Raw genomic sequence first — 19,825 nt, 5'->3', positions numbered from 1 at the left:
GGCAGGCGAGTGGCCTGGTCAGCATCTGAGCAGGACCCTCAAGTGGAAGAGAGGAGAACGACCCAGAGCCAGCCTTCAGCATCTCAAGAACACCTGTCAGGAAGCTGACACACAGTGATACGCAGAAGTCCTGGCTGGGCTGCTGGTGAAAAGGGGCACGTGGGCTGTTACTGGTTTCTGGGGTGATGCCATAAGGATGCTCCGGGAGAGATTTCCCTGGTGGTCCAGTGTTAAGACTTCACCTTCCAGTGTGGGGAGTGTGGGTTCGATCCCGGGTCGGGGAACTAAGATCTCACATGCCTCATGGCTAAAAATACAAAGCAGAAGCAACACTGTAACAATAATAATGACTTTTAAAATGATCCACATCCGAAGAAAAAAAATGCTCTGAGAGAGACTGAGTATATTTGAGTAGTAACGTTGGCTAGAGCCTGGACTCAGATGGCCACAGAGTACATGGCTATTCCATTTTCTTGAAATATCCCTAAGAGGCAAATCTGTAGGGATAGAGTGTAGTTTAGAGGTTGCCCGGGGGTGGGTAGGGGCAAAGGCGGGGTGAGTGCTAACATGCTCATGGCGGGGTGAGTGCTAACATGCTCCTGGATATGGAGTTTCTTTTCAGGGTGATAAAATGTTCTAGGGTTGATTGTGGAATAGTTGCACATCTCTGTGACCATACTAGTGCCATTAAATTGATACTTTAAAAGGAAGGGTTATAAGACATGTGAACTGAATCTTGATAAAACTGTCATATTTTTAAAAAGTAAATATGCTTAGTATATTCAAAATCTAATCTCCTTCCTTCCTCCTACCAATCTGTCAAGTTTATAAGCTTGGGATGGAGTATGCTTAGTCCATGAAATGAAATATAATTATATTGTCACTTGGGTGATAAGAAAAAATAGCAATCCAAAACGGAAAGGTTTGTTTGAAAAAGTACAGACAAAGAGAAAGAATATATGCTGTGTAAGCAAGTCTCCTCAGTTTTATTTATTCTTTTTTCATTCAACGCATTTATGGGACATTTATGAAACATGTGAGGCATGGTGCTAGGTGCAATTTTATGATTTCAAAGCAACACATAAGCATATCTTCCATCACACAGACTCGAGACCAAGTTTCCTGTGGTTTATAACTAGGCTGTCGAGCCTCCCATCTTTCTTCCTCCTCACAAGTAGCTTACAAGAGCTGATTTTGGTCTCTCACCAATTGCTTACAAAGATTAAACACGTAATCACATTTGGAAATCTCTTGAGATTTACAGACATGTAAAACACTTTCATAGAAAATTCGTAAAAGAGCTGTGTCTTGAACAACGAGTTTGTCTGATAGCACCGTTGAGGATCTTAAACTCATGGGGACTGGGTATGGAAAAGCCATTTCACCACCGGGACTTCCAGATCTGCTTTGGTTTTAGAAGGTTGGGAAGCTGACCCAGCTGGGATCAGTAGCCGATGCCAGGCTGATGGCCCCTGAAGAGACCAGCAGATTATGAAGTTGCTGTGGGAGACTCGGGTCTACCAAAGTCGAATCAGAACCCACCACTCCTTAGGGCAAACCCGGACCTTAGATCCACGTGACTTAAAAGTGTTGTCGAAGGCCCCATGCCAGGTCTTCAGAACCTGCATCTCCAGAAGAGGGCCAGGGATGCTGGCAATCCCAGAAGGTTTGCAAACTGCTGTCTATGACAATTCAGATCTTCTGTGGCTTTCGAAGAGCCCTTTAAAAGTAAAGAGAGTTGGGACTTTGTAAGTCAGGCCTCTTGGAGGTGAGAAAGAATTCCCTGGGCCTGCTCTAATTTATGCTGAAGTCCTCAGCACGTAGTTGAGTTGGGTTCTGGTGATTCTGCATATAGGCAGGCAGTAGCCATTCATCTTATCTTCAACTTAAAGATCACGCCTTTCATCTGTCTTTGGTATTTGCAGGTCAGTCCAGTGAACTTCCTCCCGGAATTAACGACGAAGTGGTAAAATAGGAGGAAAGTTGTGTGTATAGTCCTAGCAAATGTTACTCTGATGAAACAAAATGTGTTTAGAGAAAGTAGAATTTTCCTTGGGAAAAGAACATAACAGAAAAAAAATCAAAAGAAAAAAATTCTAGGTAAACAGTTAAGCCACCAAAACATATGTATTGCTTTAAGTTTAAGGTTTTTCCTCCATTCAGTGTCTGAATTTCCTTTATTATTCACCAATATTTATGATTCCAAAAGTGTCTTATTCTGATTTTTCTTGTTGTTCAGTTGGTCAGTTGGTCAGTTGTGTCCGACTCTTCTCGACCCCGTGGACTGCAGCACGCCAGGCTTCCCAGTCCTTCACCATCTCCCAGAGCTTGCTCACACTCATGTCCGTTGAGTCGGTGATGCCATCCAACCATCTCATCCTCTGTCATCCCCTTTTCCTTCCTTCAATCTTTCCCAGCATCGGGGTCTTTTCTAAAGAGGCAGCTCTTTGTATCAGGTGGGCAAAGTACTGGACCTTCAAAACCACTTACAGTGTAACTACACCTTGTCAGGCAAATGTCTGAAATTTTATCATGCGACTTGAAGATTTTAAGAATGAGCGGGGGGAAAAATTGGTAGAACAGAGTGGGAAGGACAAACTCGAGACCCTGTATCTGTTCGTACCCCTCTAGACTTGGATAATCCACTTTTAACTGAATCACTGGCTTTCTTTTAGGGCTCCTTCCTTTACAGGGGAGCACAATGAGCTCCACGGAATTAATTAGAACACAGTCCTTCACAGAGAAAGAAAACTTCAAACAATAGATGCTCTTTCAGTAACCACCACAATGTTCCCAAAGCACTAATTGGCTTTCAGACAGATAACAAAGGCTGATTTGCCTTTCCTATTGACTTGAAGGTTTGCTAGCGCTTTAAAAACACATTACATAAAACCTTAGAAATCTTTTGTGAAGATAAATGTGATATTTTTAAGCAGTGATCCTTTGCTCTCATGATTCAAGGTCTAGAGATGGCTCCCAGACTTTTTGAATCAGGGTGAGCATAGATTTTCATTTTTCAAGGTAAACAACACATGAGGGGCTTCATTGTCCTGCTGAGACCTGATCTGTTGGCTTTTCTTGATGAAAAGTCTCATCTGCAGGTGGGCTTCATTTAGTGCAAACTCATTTTTAATGCAGTGATACATGTTTATGGCTCTGAGCATATAGAAGTACGGATATCCCTTGTCTTGCAACAAGGTCTCCTAAAGCAGACTTAGGAGACTAAAAACATTTCAGCTCAGGCTCAGTGCCTCTTCTTTGGGGTTTCTTAAAAACCAAGGTCTCTAAGGTGTCGCTTTGCCCAACTATTACCTAATCAAATGGCCGAGTGGTTAGTGACTGGGATTCAGTCATGTCACACTGACTCTGTTCCCTGCGCTCCACCATTTTTCTTGGAATTCTGGGTCACTCAAGGGTCCACTTTGCTGTGGTTGTTGAAGAAACCTTGCTCTCAGGGACACGGGTGCATCAAACTTATGCTCAATACGTCACCATTTCAAGCGATGGAGTGAGATTTCTGCAAGTACGTCCACACTCATCAGCCAAACATCCCTTTCCCTGCCTGTGATGATAGATGGTATGTATGGCAGGTGTTGCTGGAGTTTACGGAGCCACTGGTGGTAAAGAACCCACCTGCTAATGCAGAAGATATAAGAGACCAGGGTTTGATCCCTGGGTTGGGAAGATTCCTTAGAGTAGGAAAGGCAACCCACTCCAGTATTCTTGCCAGGGGCCCATGGACAGAGGAGCCTGGGGGCTACAGTCCATGGGGTTGCACAGAGTCAGACATGACTGAAGTGCCTCACACCCACTCACATTCTAGATGGGATCCTCTGAGTCAGCCTTCCCACAGGCAGATGGGCAGACAGGCAGTCCAGCTCCTGCCATTTGTGTGTTCACACCACGGACATGCTAGGAGAAGGCTCGTAGAAGCCTGTATCTATGGTAAACTCTTCTGCTCCTCCGCGCAGGGAGAAAATTTTGTGCGCTCAGACTTTGGGAAGGAACCCATATCTTTCACTTTGTTCTCTGCATTCTGCAATTCTTAGTGAGTTTGACTGATGAGTGAGCCAAACTAAGATATGCCTTTTCTGGGACTTCGTATAAGGTGAAGAAACATCACGAGCTGGGTCAGAAATAGACAGCAGCTACCGCTTTCAAATGGCCTCCGTTTCCCACCTCCCCCCTCCATGGAAGAAGACATACAGCATGGCTCCCAGGTGTAGACAGACCCCAGACAAGAGCCTGCTTTGTGCAAAACAGAGGGGCCAGGACTCCATAGAATACCCACCTGGGGTCTGGTCACTACAGCGGGATGCCCTGTTCAGACAAGCCATCTGAGTACATGAAAAAAAAACAAAAGAAAATAACCTATAGTTGAACAAATGAAAAGCTAGAATTTTCCTTACCTCTAGAAAAAATAAACAAAAAAATTTCTAAAGAAATAGGCACTTTTGTGTATGGAATCATCCGAGAAGAAATTAACAGTTGTATGGCCTTGCATGAATCAAGGAGGAGGTTAATTCACCCACTGTGCGGAGTGTTGGGGACACGGTGCAAGCAGCTAGGCCAGCATCGCCAGCAGTGCCAGCAGGACGGTGACCAGTGTGCAGGCACTGGGTGGGGCGCCCGGGGCCGAGCTGGCCGGGTCCTTCAGCATACACATCACCCGGGACCAAGACCCGTTGTTGGGCAGAGGGGTGACGCCTGTCACCTTGCACATGAGGTTGTAGATATCCACGACTCTGATGGGAGCGGCTCTGAAGTCGGATTTGAAATCTGCAAGGGAAAGGCAAGGAAGCAAGTGGTCAAGGCCACTCCTGGGCTGGGCAGGGCAGAGAGGGGTGAGTCACGTGGTGGAGGGATTATGCTTGGCATTTCAGCAGCTCTAGGACTGGTAGATCCCCCTTGTCCACAGAACCTGGCCAAGGGATTGTGAACCTGGAAGGTGATCTGGAAGGTTCTAGGTGTGAAAGGAAGTTGGTTTCTATGGTTTACGGAGATGTGAGTATGTGCTAAGTCGCTTTAGCGTATCTGACTCTGCGACTGCATGGACTGTAGCCTGCCAGACTCCTCTGTCCATGGGATTCTCCAGGCAAGAATACTGGAGTGGGTTGCCATTTCCTTCTCCAGGGGAATCCTCCCAACTCAGGGAATGAAGCTGCATCTCTTACGTCTCCTGCATCTGCAGGTGGGATCTTTACCACTTAGCGCCATGTTTCTTTGAAAGACAAATCAGACAACAAACTGATTTGTGCATAACTGTGCTTCCCTTTGTAACAACAGAACTTTCCTTGAGGACCCAAAGGCCACTTGAAGCTGCTCATTTCTGCAAGCCTCATCTTGCCCAGCTCCTCAAACCCAATTCGGTTGCATAGGTCTCTACCAGGCCACCTATCTGGCAGGGACTGGTTAGCCTGGGTGCCCCCAGCTCAAGAATGTTTCCCATTTTTCTGCCACGTGGAGGTCCCAGGACTGGACAGAACCAGCAATTGTATAGTTTTTCTCAGTGAGGCTAATGCACAGGCCACAGAGACGGTCTCCCAAGTGTGTCTGGAAGATCAGTGGAACATTCCTTGGGAGCTTTTCACTAGCAGATAAAGTAACTTAGCTGTGGGGAAGATAAAGAAGCTGGTATTGGAGTTGGGGACCTGAGTGAAGGCTGCAAACCATCTCATGAAGGAGAATGCTTCCACCCAGATGCTACATGGACACAGGCCCCCAGGGGCAGGGCTGGCTGTTCACAGCATAGAAAGTAAGGGCGCTGAAGGGACCCTCTCTTTCTCCATAGGAGGCAGAAGAGATGCTGAATGAACATCATCGACTCAATGGACATGAGAATGAGCAAACTCCAGGAGACAGTGAAGGACAGGGAAGCTGGGTGAGCTGCAGTCCATGGGGTTGCGGAGTCGGACATGACTAAGTGACCGAACAACAACCAAGAGTGAACGTGAGACGTTAGTGATACTCATAAGCCGCTTCACAGTTAGGTTCCAAACCGGCGCTTCCAACAAAGTACCCAAAACTATTGAAGTTGGATTTAGGAGGGACTTTTATCCATCAATAGTGGCTTCCCTGGTGACTCAGTTGGTAAAGAGTCTGCCTGCAGTGTGGGAGACCTGGGTTCGATCCCTGGGTCAGAAAGATCCCATGGAGAAGAAGATGGCAACCCACTCCAATATTCTTGCCTGGAGAATCCCATGGACAGAGGAGCCTGGTGGGCTACAGTCCACGGGGTCACAAAGAGTTGGACTTGACTGAGTGACTAACTTTCACTTTATCCATCAATAAAGGCCCAGACATGTGCTCTTTTAGTCCCTCCATAATTTTTTTAAAAGATAGTTTTGGGGCTGTAAGGACAAGTTTTCTATCTTAGAAAATAATCTTTATAATTGCTTTGCTAAAACAATCACGTATCCTTGATTTAAAAAGCAAAGAAACACTAACAGCAACAGCAACGTGACCCAGAAGTGTCCACACCAAATTCCGCTCTTAACGTTAACCCTGAAATTACAAATACAGAAGCAACAGGGAGAGCTCTGCCACAGAGTGTGTTAGATCCAGAGCAACAACTCAAATGATGGGTTTTGCTCATTTTGAGATATAAAAGTAGAATTCCATATAAAGAAGTTCAAGGGCTTTACAGAGCGGCCTGCAGCCACTCACCAGCTGGATAACCTCAGGGTATGGTCAGAGATGCTGCCTAAATCCTAGTTGCAGGCTCCTGTCTGTGCTCAATTGATGGGAGCTATTGATAATAATAGAATAAGTGCCCAGCAAGGGAAGGTTCGCATTGAAAATATTTACCCCATAGCTTATGTGAAATGTTCACTTACTTTTAGGGTAGGGAGGGTAAGGATCTGCATTGCCTCAGGGTAAACACTAATTTCAAACAAATTCAGAGCCGCCCTGGGAAGGAGAATGTAGAAGCTGGAGTGCCAACCCTTCTCATCTGAAGGAAAACATTAAATTAGCTGAGGATGGTGGTTGTTGCTGCTGCTGCTGCTGCTGCTAAGTCGCTTCAGTCGTGTCCGACTCTGTGCGACCCCATAGACGGCAGCCCACCAGGCTGCCCCCGTCCCTGGGATTCTCCAGGCAAGAACATTGGAGTGGGTTGCCATTTCCTTCTCCAATGCATGAAAGTGAAAAGTGAAAGTGAAGTCGCTCAGTCGTGTCTGACCCTCAGCGACCCCATGGACTGCAGCCCACCAGGCTTCTCCACCCATGGGATTTTCCAGGCAAGAGCACTGGAGTGGGGTGCCATCACCTTCTCCGGAGGATGGTGGTTACACCTCCCCAGAGAAGAATCAGCCACAGCTGAGGAATCAGTGGGGAGGTGGTCCCGTGACACGGAAGACTTATCTCCCTGACTTGCTGTGGATGTAAGGTCATCCTGCCGCATCACGTGGTGGCCGTGTCCTGTCACGTGTGCAGGTGGAGGTCAATAGCAAATCCAAGACAGCCGTCCCCAGCCTTTCAGACATCTCCTTCTTTAACATTTGGCAAGAAAAATTGAGGTCAAGCTCTTCTGACCAAAAAAAAAAAAAAAGTTAGTGGATGGACTTAGAGATTGTTATACTGAGTGAAGTAAGTCAGGCAGAGAAGAAGAAATATCATATGTGCTTAGTCACTCCGTTGTGTCCGATTCTTGGCGACCTCATGGACTGTAGCCCTCCATGCTCCTCTGTCCGTGGGATTCTCCAGGCAAGAACACGGGAGTGGGTCATGGCCTCCTCTAAGGAATCTTCCTGACCCAGGGATCAAACCTGCATCTTCTGCACTGCAGGCGAATTCTTTACCATCTGAGCCACTAGGCTACCTAGAAATAATGTATGACATCCCTTATATGTGGAATCTAAAAAGAAATGATACAAATGAACTTCCTTACAAAACAGAAGGAAGACTTAGAGACTTAGGGCAAGGTTAGATTGTTCCAATTAGGAGCTGGGATTAACCAGAGAGAGCCTGTCTTCCAGAATGATTTCCCTTTCGCTTAGCTGGACCAGACTTCCTGACTTCTAAAGCTGTATCTGGGCAGCCGTAGTGATGCTCAGCATCCTGTATGAGCGAGAATTACCTCCAATTAATCAGGAGGGGAGTACGTTTATCTCAAAGTGCAGCTAGATTGTTATAAAAGACCTCACTCTTAAATTTTCTTCTGCATAAACAGTCAGTGTGTAGAGCTGTTCAATCTTGCGTGCAAAGTGAAGCCAGAAACGTGATGGTTTGCGGGAGGCTGTGTCTGCCTGGAAACAGTTCTGCAATTAGCCCAGTGCATTTTCGTCTGGGGTCGTCTTTCTGTCTATAAACGACTTGGGCTTTTAGTTTTAAAGGAGCGTATGATGGAGGCCTTTGTTAATGGACAAAAAGCTCCCCACTGAATTTCAGCTGTTGCAGCTCTGGGTACTGGGTTTAAAATTTTGGTTTGAGGCTAGATTCATTTCTGTTTTAAAATCTGCCCAAGACGCTTGCTCATAAACACTCCAGCTGACAAGTGTTTTGTGTTCATGATCTGATTCCTCTCTTTTAGGGAGGGAGGAGGTGATGCCTTTGAATGAAAGCACCCCTGTCTCACTGGCCTCTGTGTAAAGGCCATGGCCTTCGATGTCTCCATGCTGAGCTCGCGGTTGACCTCACAGCATCCTCAAGCCTCCATCCTGAACTCGGCTGGCTTCTGAGCTCCGCAGATCTAACCTGGTGCTTGGCTAACAGGTAGCTGTTACTGGTTGACGGTATCAAGAGGAAACATCCTCTGAACTCTCTGAGGCCAATGTCGTGAACCCAGCTGTGCCCTAGAAATGCTTGCAGCTACTGGTCCTGTTGCTTGCTTAAGGACGTAGGGACTTGGATGATGTGTGGGCAATGATGTGGACCCACGTGTGTTCCCTAAGCTCGGCCTCCCAGAGGCACCCGTGGAGGGGGCGGAAGTTGACACCGTGTAGCTCTCAGCAGGTTTTTTTTTGTGTGTGGTTGAGAGAGTGACCTGAGGTGAATGGAATGAAGGAGGGCTCACAAGCATCTCTGTCCGGTATGTTGAGGAGGAGGGCAGGGCTTCCAGGTGTGACCTCTAGCCTATCACCTGATAGGAAAGCGTGGGCTTTTGTGGGCTAAAACATTTTGATCGAAACATTCAGAAAAAGGAACTTTGACTGTGGATATCAGGGTAAGCTAATAAGCTTAATGTTTAATAAGGAGTGTGCATAGCAGGAAGGAAGACAAGGAGCTCGTGATCTCATCAGCTGACTCTTGATGGTTGTTGACTGCTTTTCAGGCTTTTTTTTTAAGGGCATGTACAGGTAATAGTATGATTGTTAGAGCGTTTGATAAACTTCCAAAATGTGAATTTTACAGTGCTGTGTTAATTAAAGCAAATGACCAAATGGGCCCCCCTCCACCCCACCTCTCTTCCAGACCCAGGAAGGCATCAGGTCCAAGAAGGCAAAGTCAGTTCGCTCTCATCCTAGACACTGCAGAAGTCATTCTGGCTCATCCTCAAAGTGAGTCACAAAACTGTTTCCTAGCCTGCTGTGAGCACATCCTAGCTTCTGGTGGGCCCTAGACTGGCTGACCCGCACAAGGGTGGCCGCTCTAGACAGGGAGGAAGTGTGGAAGTGTCAGACCCCGTGAAGCGAGCACGTCGACTCTGGGACTTGTGGCTGTCAGCAACCTGGTGCCTGATAAGCTTTCTTGGACATCAGATGGCTGTGAAGGGATGTTTTGATGAATTAAGTAAAATATGAATCACAAACATGTGGAATACATTTTCCTCACTGCGCTTGAGATTTAAAACTTACAGGGAGAAGTATTTGGCCACATTTGCCAAACCCAAGAAGCATTTGAAAGCAAGCCAGCCAAAGACATTTCGTGGAGACCGGCTGGCTTTGCTCAGCTTTGCTCATAAAGAGGATCCATAAAGAAATCGCTCCAGCCTTTCCGAGCGCCGTCAGCCCCTGATGCCTTGGCGGGGGAGTGACTAAGATCTCACCTACCAGGTCCGAAGGCCAGGAAGATGCCCCTCATGGCTCTGAGCTCGTTGTCGTATCCGTGCCAGCCCCAGTGCCAGCCTTCAGGCTTGCGGGTGACAGTGCTGTTCATCCAGAATGGAAGCGACTCTCGATTCTGAAATCAACAAGGCATTGACATCACCCTGTGACCAGGCCAGGGGGTGAGCAAGCATCAGGTTCAAACTACCACCCACCCAGAACAGGGCTTTCCTGCTCAGGGGTCTCAGCCAGGGTTGTCCGACCTCAGCCGGATCACTTCCCACTCCAGGTAGCTCGAACATTTAGAGGTGGCCTGTTAAATTGCCAGAGAGCCCTAGTTCTGAAAGTCTCTTCTTGTACTGGGCTGAACTGTGCCTCGTAATCAGTTTCAGAGCCACTAAACATAGCGTGTCAGAGACAGAAGGGACGTGAAAGTGTACCTGTGGTATAATAAAAAATAGAGTTGGCCTTTGTCCCAGGTTCCCTGGCCCAGAGCACCTAAACCCTTGGAATTTCCTGAGTGCTGGGGGTGTTTCGTGAGTCCTTAGTTCCCACACCTGAGTTTATGCTAATGGGATGATGGGATGATCTTTGGGGTCTGGGGCTAGATAGCTTCAGGATGGGGGCTGGTCACCAGAAGAACCAAGAAGAGAGTTAGAACTTCCAGCCCTATCCTCTGATCTCAACCTTGTGGGTAATGATTTTGTTACCTGAGCCAACACAGTGAGACCCCACATAAACCCCCAGGAACAGCAGGGTCCAGGGAACGTCTGGGTTAATGAACACACAGTGATGGGAGGCTGGTGCCCCCAACCTGGGTTCTCAGCACCCCTCACCGCCACAGCGTGCCCTGGGCCTCTCTTCCATTTGCCTACCCCTGCGTAGCACCCTTTATAAGAAGATTGTCATCGTGAGTGTAGCAACTCTCTGAGTTCTGCGATTCATCTCAGTGAGTCATCAAAGCTGAAGGCGTGTGGTGAGAACCCTCAGATTCGTGGCCAAGTCAGACACAAGTGTGGGCAGCCTGGGGACCCGGGACTTGGGATGAGCATTCAGATGTGCGGGCTGTCTTGCGGGCCGGAGCCTTTAAAGTATGGGTCTGCTCTAACCTGGGGTGGTATCAGAGTGGAATTGAAATGGTAGGACACCCAGTTGCTGTGGGAGAAATGTTGCTGGCAAACACAGCGGCTAATGGAATCGCTTCGTTTTCCTAGCCCAGCCTCAGAAGCCCTGAGGCAGCGGGCCTGCACCACCCCAGGGGCCCCTCCGTTGGAAGAATCAGCCCTGTCCTCTGTTTGTCCAGCTCCACCCCGAGGAGCGACTCCAAGCACAGAAGTCCTCCTCTCCACTGAGCCAGCCTTTGAAGATGGCCCCGTGTTCCTCTCCTCCATGCCTTGTGGATCTTCACATCCTTTGACCATTCTTCATTCGGATTGGCTTCCAGACCTGTCGCTGCCCTGTCACCCGCCTTTCCTTCAGAACTAAGTTTTCCTAGGCTGTAGCAGCATACTTGAGAGACAGCAAAGCTCACAGGAGGTTTTGCAAATCCCGCGGAGACTGTAGCCAGCTGGACACAAACCGAGCTCTTTGAGGCAGACTAAGCCTTCATTCCTGATAGTCTGATCATCTTCTGGCTCAACAGGGTTTAATATGACAAGTTTTCCAAATGCAGGAGGTAGAACTGACTAGTCGTGATGAATGCGTGGAAGCAGCGGAGCTCAAGGACCAGGGATTTACAGGTTGGCTTCCCTGGTGGCTCAGACGATAAAGAATCTGCTTACAATGCAGGAGACCTGGGTTTGATCCCTGGGTTGGGAAGATCCCCTGGAGAAAGGAATGGCAACCCACTCCAGTGTTCTTGCCTGGAGAATCCCATGGACGGAGGAGCCTGGTGGGCTACAGTCGGTGGGGTTGCAGAGTCGAACACGACTGAGGGACTCACGCCTTCGCAAGGCTTGTAACAGCACATGTGTGCCGTTCTGTGTGCCGTGCGGTTCACTGAGAGCCTCCCCCGACATCCGCTTAGACGTCAACACCTCCTGCTGTGGACAGTATTTTTTTTTTTTTCCCATTTTGGCACAGAGGGGTTCAGTGACACTCTTAAAGTCACACAGCTGTTGGGAGGCAGGGCTGGGCCTGGAAGCCAGGGCGTCAGTCTCCTGGTCTTTGTGCACCTCCAGGACCCCACAGCCAGAGGTCACTGCAGGGCTCCTACAGCCTGTCCCTTGCCGCTTCATTCACTGAGTGGCAGCCAGTATGGAGATGAGATTTTGAATAGGATGTGGGTTAAATTCTGGTTTGTTGCTTTCCAACTCTGTGATCCTGGGCAAGCTGCATCTCTTGTCCGAGCTTCAGCTTCCTTGCTGGATGTGACAACACCCGCCTCAGAGACTCTGAGGGATAACCTGACTGTGTGCTGTGCCTGACACACAGTAGGTGCTCGATAAACAGCTGGGGGCAGCCTTCAGATGCCACTGGCTGCAGGGTGAGGTGCTCCGGGCTTGTGCAGCAGGGTTGGTCCCTCCTTTGCTTATTTAGCTGTCATGTCACATTCACGGCCGTCCCGTCTCACCCCATAAATCGCTCCCTGGCATTACTACTTTCCAAATCGCACTGTTTCATTGACTCTCTGTTTCCTCAATTTCCATCCCTCCTTCTCCAGCTGTAGCTTGTATTTTTCCACGGAAATATATTTATTAACTTGCTGCATTTCTAGTTTATACCCGCTTTTGTTCTCTGTGGTCATGCTCACAACACATGCCAGCTTAGCTTCGTTTGTTAATTTCATGTGCTGCTCCCCTCCCCACCCCAGTCTACAAGGCAGTGATTCCTGAAGAACTAGGTAGGACACATCACTAGCAGTGTCACTAACTGTGAACCCCATGGGACACGTATGTCCCATGGGGGAGGGACAGGTATGTCCCATGGGGGAGGGACAGGTAGAAGGGAGACGAAGCCTGCCTGAATTTGAAAATTCCAGTCTAACTTCCACATGCAAACATACAGCAACAAGGCATCTCAGCCCTGAAGATGACGGGAGATCTGTATGATTACCAATAAAGCCACTGGTATTTTTTATTAACATGACAAGTTGCTCTGGTGAAACAACTGTTCTTGCTTTTTTTTTTTTTTTCAACAACTATGTTTACTGATTTTAACAAGTAATAATAACCTGGCTAGCTAGTTATGTGAGAAGCTAAGTGATTGAACGGATTACGTGACATAATCAGAGTGAGTGGATTACATGACATAATCTAATTACATGACTTAATGAACCTCAAGAAGGGGAGTTGATGAATTTTTCCCTTGTCCTTCCTGGTGGCTTTTACTGATTCACTTGGTCCTGTGTCTCCTCCCACTGCCCCACCCCCACATTATCACACCAGTGCAGGCCTGTGCAGCCGTGTAATGCACACCTCACACGTGCAACCCTGCTGGTGAGGCGGTCCACACCTCCCACGTCCCCGGGCTGGGGTGTCCTCAGGTTACTGGTTGAGGAGCCTCCATCCCTCCTGAAACCTCCCAGGTCCAGGGACCGCCATACAGCACCACCTAGCGACATCCTGGGGTGCCCGCTGAGTGTCATTTGTTGTCCAGCACCTTCTGGTACCCCTCCTCTGTACAGGGCTGGATAGCAGTGCCAGGACCTCCCCCCGATTTATGAGCCCCTAAACTAGCTCGTTGTTTCTAATGGGAAGGACCCGGAAACCGTTCCCCAGGAGGAACACTGAGGAACGGCTGTTACTGTGTTTATAGACGTGTGTTCTAGTATTTGCGGCCTGCCTTGTATTCTTGCTGCCTCACTCCACTACCAGCTCACCACCAAACGCCTGCCAGAAGCTTGCTGAACTGGGGAAGCCAGGCGATTACTTGTGAGATGAGTGTTTTGGTTTCTAGACTAGATCTTTGTCTCATTCATCCGTGGCATTAACAACAACAACAAAGTAGCCTTCGCTGTTTACCCCCCAGATCAGCAAACCAGTTAATGAAGTTTGTTCGGCACTTGCTGGGACCCATCTCTTTGACTCGGCATTTTTGGATTCCTTTCTAGAGCTGAGCTGAGCTGTCGGGGGTGGGGTGGGGGCGCAATCAGAAATGGGGGTGGTGCTGGGCAGGAGGGTCAGGGTGATAGGAGTGATGGAAGGCTGGGGAGAAGCAAAGGGCGGCCTGGACAGTCTGCAGTCGCTGCTGTCTGTCTGTGGCTGAGGCACTTGCTTTGCTGAATTGTCCAGCATTGACTCACTTCGCACTGCTGCATTTGGAGACTATATTAGCACGTGCTGTTCTTACCAGCTCCTTTCAATCTTTCCTGGGAGCAGATCAGAAAACAGTAGCTAAGCCACAGAGAAAATGATTCCTGAGAAGGCAGGAGAGTCACCAGGTCTGAAAACATCTGGACGCCAGCTCTCGCCTCACACCCCAAAGTGACTTCTCCCCTGATGGCCCAGGAGGTAGAAATCCATCCTCCGTGGGTTCCGTCCCCTGACCACAGGCGCTGGTGGGGGCCTTGTCTGCGTAGCCCTGCTCTGCCTGGGTGACCTCCTCTCCCATCTCTCCCTGGAAACACGCTGTCTACACCGCTGGATCCCAAGCCTGGCTGTGCACACAGCACCCTGAATTTATCCCGAGTCTCACTTTGGGTGTTTGGGTTCACAGGTGGGTAAGGCGGCGACCCTGTCTATTTAATAGTCATCCCCTGGGTGGCTGGGATGCATCGTCGGGCCTGGAAACCGCTGGGAGTCTTTCACCTGGCATTTGTCCTGGGCTGTGTTCAACGATTATCTATCCTTTCCTGAGAATGCTTCGTCTTATGCTGGTTGCCACGCTGAGTCTGTGTTTCAGCCGCCGTGGGTGCAGAGTCAGTCTCAGAGTCGCTCACTTGGGGTGCTTTCCAAAGAGGAATCATGGCGGCCGACTGGCTTTTCCAGTATCCTTGGCCAGCGCCAGGTTCACTGATGGTTATACAGCTTGACCGCCATCCCTCGTGTCAGCCCCTGAAAGTGTAATTCCTGCTGAGAAGTGGGGTCAGGGACCCGAGTGTCCCCTCCTTCTCTCTGGATGAGGCCTCTCACCCCGTGTCTAGGGTGCTGGGGAACAAAGGTGAAATCAGGTCCAATTAAAATCAGTAAGTAACATGTGAACCCCTGTCCAAGGTGTGTAACGGGCCTAATACAAATGAAATCGACCCTATTCCCCTAGGACAGGGTTGTAACAGGAGCTTCCCCTGCCCTCCACAGTGCAATAAGCTCACAGCATCTCAGGCTGGAAAAGGCACCCGATGATGTCTCGGGAGAGGCCTCAGTCGGGACTCTTGTGGAAGGGAGCACGGTTTGGCTGGCTCCGGGGTTTTGCTGCCAGGGTTAAGGTCGAGCTCGGTGACAGAGTGCCATGTCTCGGGCTTTGTGGCATCACTGTTCTAAACCCTCCTCTCGAGAGGCTTCCTTTGGGGTGACTCCTCAGAGCCCTTGGGAGCGGTAGTCACAGACCCTCAGATGTGTGTTTGCTACCCTGCTGAGAAAACAAGTCCCCCCAACCGTCTCTCCATCTTAGAAGGCCGCCTCTTTCTAAAGCAGAATTTAATGTCTTAGGCCCCAGGCCCTGGTCTCACCCTGGCAGGCCCACTGCCACGCACAGCCTCGTTCTGGAAATTGGGAAATGCCGAACAGCAGGAGCAGCAGGGCCCAGAGGCAGCAGAATTCCTCAGAGAAGAGAGAAGAGCTGGAGCAGGGCGCCCAGCGGGTGAGCTTCCTTCTACTTCTTTCCCCCAAGATCGTGCTTGCTGAAGCCCGCCGAGGGTGAGGAGGGCATCGCGTGCCCTCCAGCGGCTTATGGCAATGACCTTGGTCGCCGCCAGAAGGCAAGCGGCTTCCAGCCCCCGACGCAGGCACCCTGGACCTCAGGCATCTCAGGCCCGTGGGAAACCACTCCGGCTGCTGCTAAAACTCAGGAGCCACGCTCTCCAGCTTGTCTTGATTTCCCCAAGTATTTTGGGCCCGGGGCCTAACTGCCGCTCAATCCCAGGCCTGAGAATTGAGCCTGGCATTTCATATCCTTTGCCGGTTTTTGAAATAAATCTTTCCTCGGGAGACCAATATGGGCCTTTTTTTGGAAGCTGAAGCCTGCATTTGCTGCATTTCTCTCCACACAGATAAGAGGCCAGAGGATCCACAATGAAGCTCCACATCTCACGATCTTTCACCAGCTTCTGGCCGCGTCTGGCCGCCTTTCTGAGCGTGGTGTCAGGAGGGGGACACTGTCCAGGAGAGGCCATGGGAATCAGCCCCTGAAGCTGAGCGGGACCGGGGACAGCTGAGGTGCCTGTCCACCCCTGGACTCCAGCTGGGGGCTAACTGGGCCAGGACAATGGCCACTGGTGGTTTCAACACCTTTTCTCTGTTGAAATCTCTTCTAGGGCCACTAACAATTAGTTCAGGTGAAAGGCCTGACTTAGCTTTCCTCTCTGGGTACTTAGTCACTCATTTATTAGTCTATAAAGTAAACAATTTGTCAAAAAGACCTTGATGCTGGGAAAGATTGAGGGCAGGAGGATAAGGGGATGACAGAGGATGAGATGGTTGGATGGCATCATTGACTCAACGGACGTGAGTTTGAGCAAACTCTGGGAGGTAATGAAGGACAGGGAAGCCCAGCGTGCTGCAGTCCATGGGGTTGCAAACAGTCGGACAGGACTGAGCAACTGAACAATAACAACAAGTAATCAGAACCAACTGTCCCTATTTATGAATTCATTTCTTAATTTCGTATTCCACAAACAGGTACTGAGCCTCTGCCATGTACCAGGTTCCACAGAGGAAAACCCAGGCTAAGATGCTACAGACCTGCCCTCAAGGAGCTTCCACCCTGGGAAGCATCTGGGCCTGCCTCCTGAGTGTCTTTGGATCACCCTAGACATTGTGACAACTCCAGTGGCTCAGTGGGTGAAGAATCTGCCTGCAATGCAGGAGACGCAGGAGACGTGGGTTCAATCCCAGGGTCGGGAAGATCCCCTGGAGGAGGGAACTGGCAACTCACTCCGGTATTCTTGCCTGGAGAACCCCATAGACAGAGGAACCTGGTGGGCTACAGTCCAAAGGGTCAAAAAGAGTCGGATGCGACGGAGCGACCTGCGCACAGCCTGCCCAGCCCCTTACTAAGTGCCCCCTGGTGGAGGGATGGATGCAGAGCCTGGGTGGGTGAAAAGATCTGTGGGGAAACCCCATGGGCTGGGGCTCGGTGAGTGCGGCCACGTGCGTGGCTCAAAAGCTCCAGTGACAGTGTGACCATTGTCCCCTGACAAGGACATGCAAACAGAGGGTTTACAGAGGATGGTGACCAGGTCTTAGAGAGACAGAGGGGTGGAGGCACCATTTAGGAAGCCCTGTTTCCATGCTTGAAGAAAGGAGCTTGGCAGGTGTGACTGGCTAGGGCTTAACCTAGGCAGGTGGCCTGGGTTTTTTTTTTTTTTTTCTTTTCTGCTACTTCATGGTTAGTCTTCTGGGAAAATGAACACATTCAGCTTCCTGCCCCTGTAGGAGAGGAGGCCAGAGAAGGTACTGGCACTAGTTGGAAATCCAGTCTGTATATTAACTCTCACAATGAAAAACAAACCGTGGGAGCCACTGGGCAGGGGGCCTTGCTTTTATAATGTCAGGGTAATGGTGCCATTCCAGGTGACAAAGTCAATCTGTTTCCCTGCCTTTATCTTTGTCAGTGACAGCTCTCCGAGCAACCATTAAAAAAAAAAATAAAAAACAGAAAGAACTCAGTGGTATCTTCCTGTCAGAGCAGCTGCCTAAGAGCCTGCCGAACTTAAGTTGGTGCCAAAAGTTGGTGTTTATATGGGAAGGGCATTTTTGCCAAGGAAACCAAATCTTGCATGTTTATAGGATGGCGGTTGTAGGGGAAAAGGAAGGAAAGATGGGATTCTGTTTTATTGGCCCCAACCAGCAGCAATTTGTCCTGACTCAGCTGTTTTCATATTCAAGCCAGAAAGGAAAAAAAAAAAAAGCTTCTCTGATAGCCAAACCCAGACTCAGAGCAGCTGCTTTTAAAGCTGAGAAACTGTCCCGCTGCAGATGCAACCCAAGATCCCTCGCTGGGCACTGGTACGGAGGTTACAGAGCAAACACAGCGTTCTGTCACCACATGGGGAGAGACTTTGCAAATAAGAATGGGGGTAGATTAATAGTCCTGGCACAGAGCAGCAACAGGGGCATAGAGCGACGTTTTCGATTCTCTGTAGTCAAGTAAATTTAGTAAACAGCAGGGAGACGTAAAAGAAAAAAAAAAATCTCAGCAGGGAAAGAATGAGTGCTCCCTTTTAGGATTTTTCAGAAGATAGAGTAAAACCCCAATATTAAATCTAAGTATCAGAAATTATAAATTAAAATTAGAATTGTAACTTTTAAAATTATAATTTATGAATTAGAAAATTATAAATTTTAACTAGGAATTAAAATCCTTAGATTATTAAATCTAAGAATCAGATTATTATTTTCATATGTGAATCTTGAAAATAAAAAATCTGTAAATTCGAAGATAGTAATAAGATATTCAGTCTAGGAGACTAAGGTACCACAAAAAACTGGCTGAAAGATATCTAAATTTCTCTTAAGGGGACTGGGGACCGCCGTGATTTTCTAAGGAACCATTTATGTTTTTATGTTATATACACCTTGAGTTGCAGTAATATATACTGTATAGTCATTGCACTTTACTCTTTGAGTTGGCTTCTAGGAAGCTCAGAACCAGCTTTGTGAACTGCAGTTTACATCAGGGAATCCCCGTTTTCCATACCTGAGTCCCTAGATGTCCATTCATTTGCCTGATCAGTATTTCTGCTGATGGCCACCTGCCCTCACTGGCAGATTAAACCCCAGTCTTAGGTCTGATATGATCGTCCCTTAGTGTCCACAGGGAACTGTTTCCATGAGCCCCTTGGGTACCAAACTCCATGGACACTCAAGTCTCTTGTACAAAACGGCACAGCATTTGCAGATAAGGACACACTTTCTCCTGGGTATCTCAAATCACCTCTGGATTACTTATGATACCGCAGGCAATGCAATGTGATATAAATAGCTATAAATATAATGGAAACGTGATGTAAATAGTTACCAACACTCAGCAAATTCAAGCTTTGCTGTTTGGAACTTTCGGGAATCTTTTTCCCCCGGAGTATTTCTGATTTGCAGTTGTTTGAATCTACAGATGCGTAACCTCAAATTCAACTGTACAACGACCCTCGTGTGCCAACATCTGCCACTCCCTTTTACCCTCTAGTCTGATCAGTTTGCAGCCCAGCTTCAAATTCATACCGACAAGAACTCAGGCCCTGTCTGGGAACCAAGTGTACATGGGACCGCAGATTCCCCTGGAAGAGGGTGGGGGGTGGGCTTTCCCATCTGGCCAGGTATCAAAGCTGATGCAAGAGACTAATGAGCATGGGGGCCGGGCAGACAAGGAGAAGGCTGCTGAGGTCTTTAGGGCATCAGGCAATTAGGGTTTGGACTCAGAAGGCAAGAGAAGCTCTGTAAAATCAAGCTGGCAAACCCGAGACCTGGACCTGCCTGCGGACTTTTGTTTGCCAGTCACTGCTCTTTAAGGTGAAAGCAAAGCGGAGCCTCTCCTGGCTCTTCACTGCCCTAAAGCAATTGCTTTGGTTCGCAGTAATTGTTCCACTTTCAACTGAATAGGTTACATTGTAAGCCTGGGTAACTGAGTTAAGGCCCGTTTGTTAAAATACAACAAGTCTGGAGCCACAAAGTCTAAACCTTGGCTCTGGGTTGGAGCCTCCCGTTTGCATCTGCAGTCATCTGACCAAGCCTTTCAATTCTCTCAAG

General features: G+C 48.7%; 1 protein-coding gene across 4 annotated transcripts in view; it reads right to left on the bottom strand.

Annotated features, from left to right (window-relative positions):
• Window positions 968–19,825, bottom strand: part of ENPP6 (ectonucleotide pyrophosphatase/phosphodiesterase 6) — a 79,712-nt gene continuing 60,854 nt past the window's right edge. The window contains exons 7-9 of one of the 4 annotated variants that reach the window (XM_018042101.1): window positions 9,990–10,119; window positions 4,715–4,779; window positions 968–4,337 (exon numbers count right to left, since the gene is read on the bottom strand). In XM_018042101.1, coding sequence (XP_017897590.1) covers window positions 4,158–4,337; window positions 4,715–4,779; window positions 9,990–10,119 — 375 coding nt within the window. In that variant the 3' untranslated portion in view covers window positions 968–4,157. Of the gene's footprint in view, window positions 4,780–9,985; window positions 10,120–19,825 lie in introns of all 4 variants that reach the window. The other 3 variants (XM_013975399.2, XM_013975396.2, XM_005698709.3) reach the window with 3 other exon arrangements.

This window comes from Capra hircus, chromosome 27, assembly GCF_001704415.2.
Source record: "Capra hircus breed San Clemente chromosome 27, ASM170441v1, whole genome shotgun sequence".
Classification (NCBI taxonomy): domain Eukaryota; kingdom Metazoa; phylum Chordata; class Mammalia; order Artiodactyla; family Bovidae; genus Capra; species Capra hircus.
Note: the sequence above shows the minus strand (reverse complement) of the source record. Positions and strands in the feature narration are given on the sequence as shown.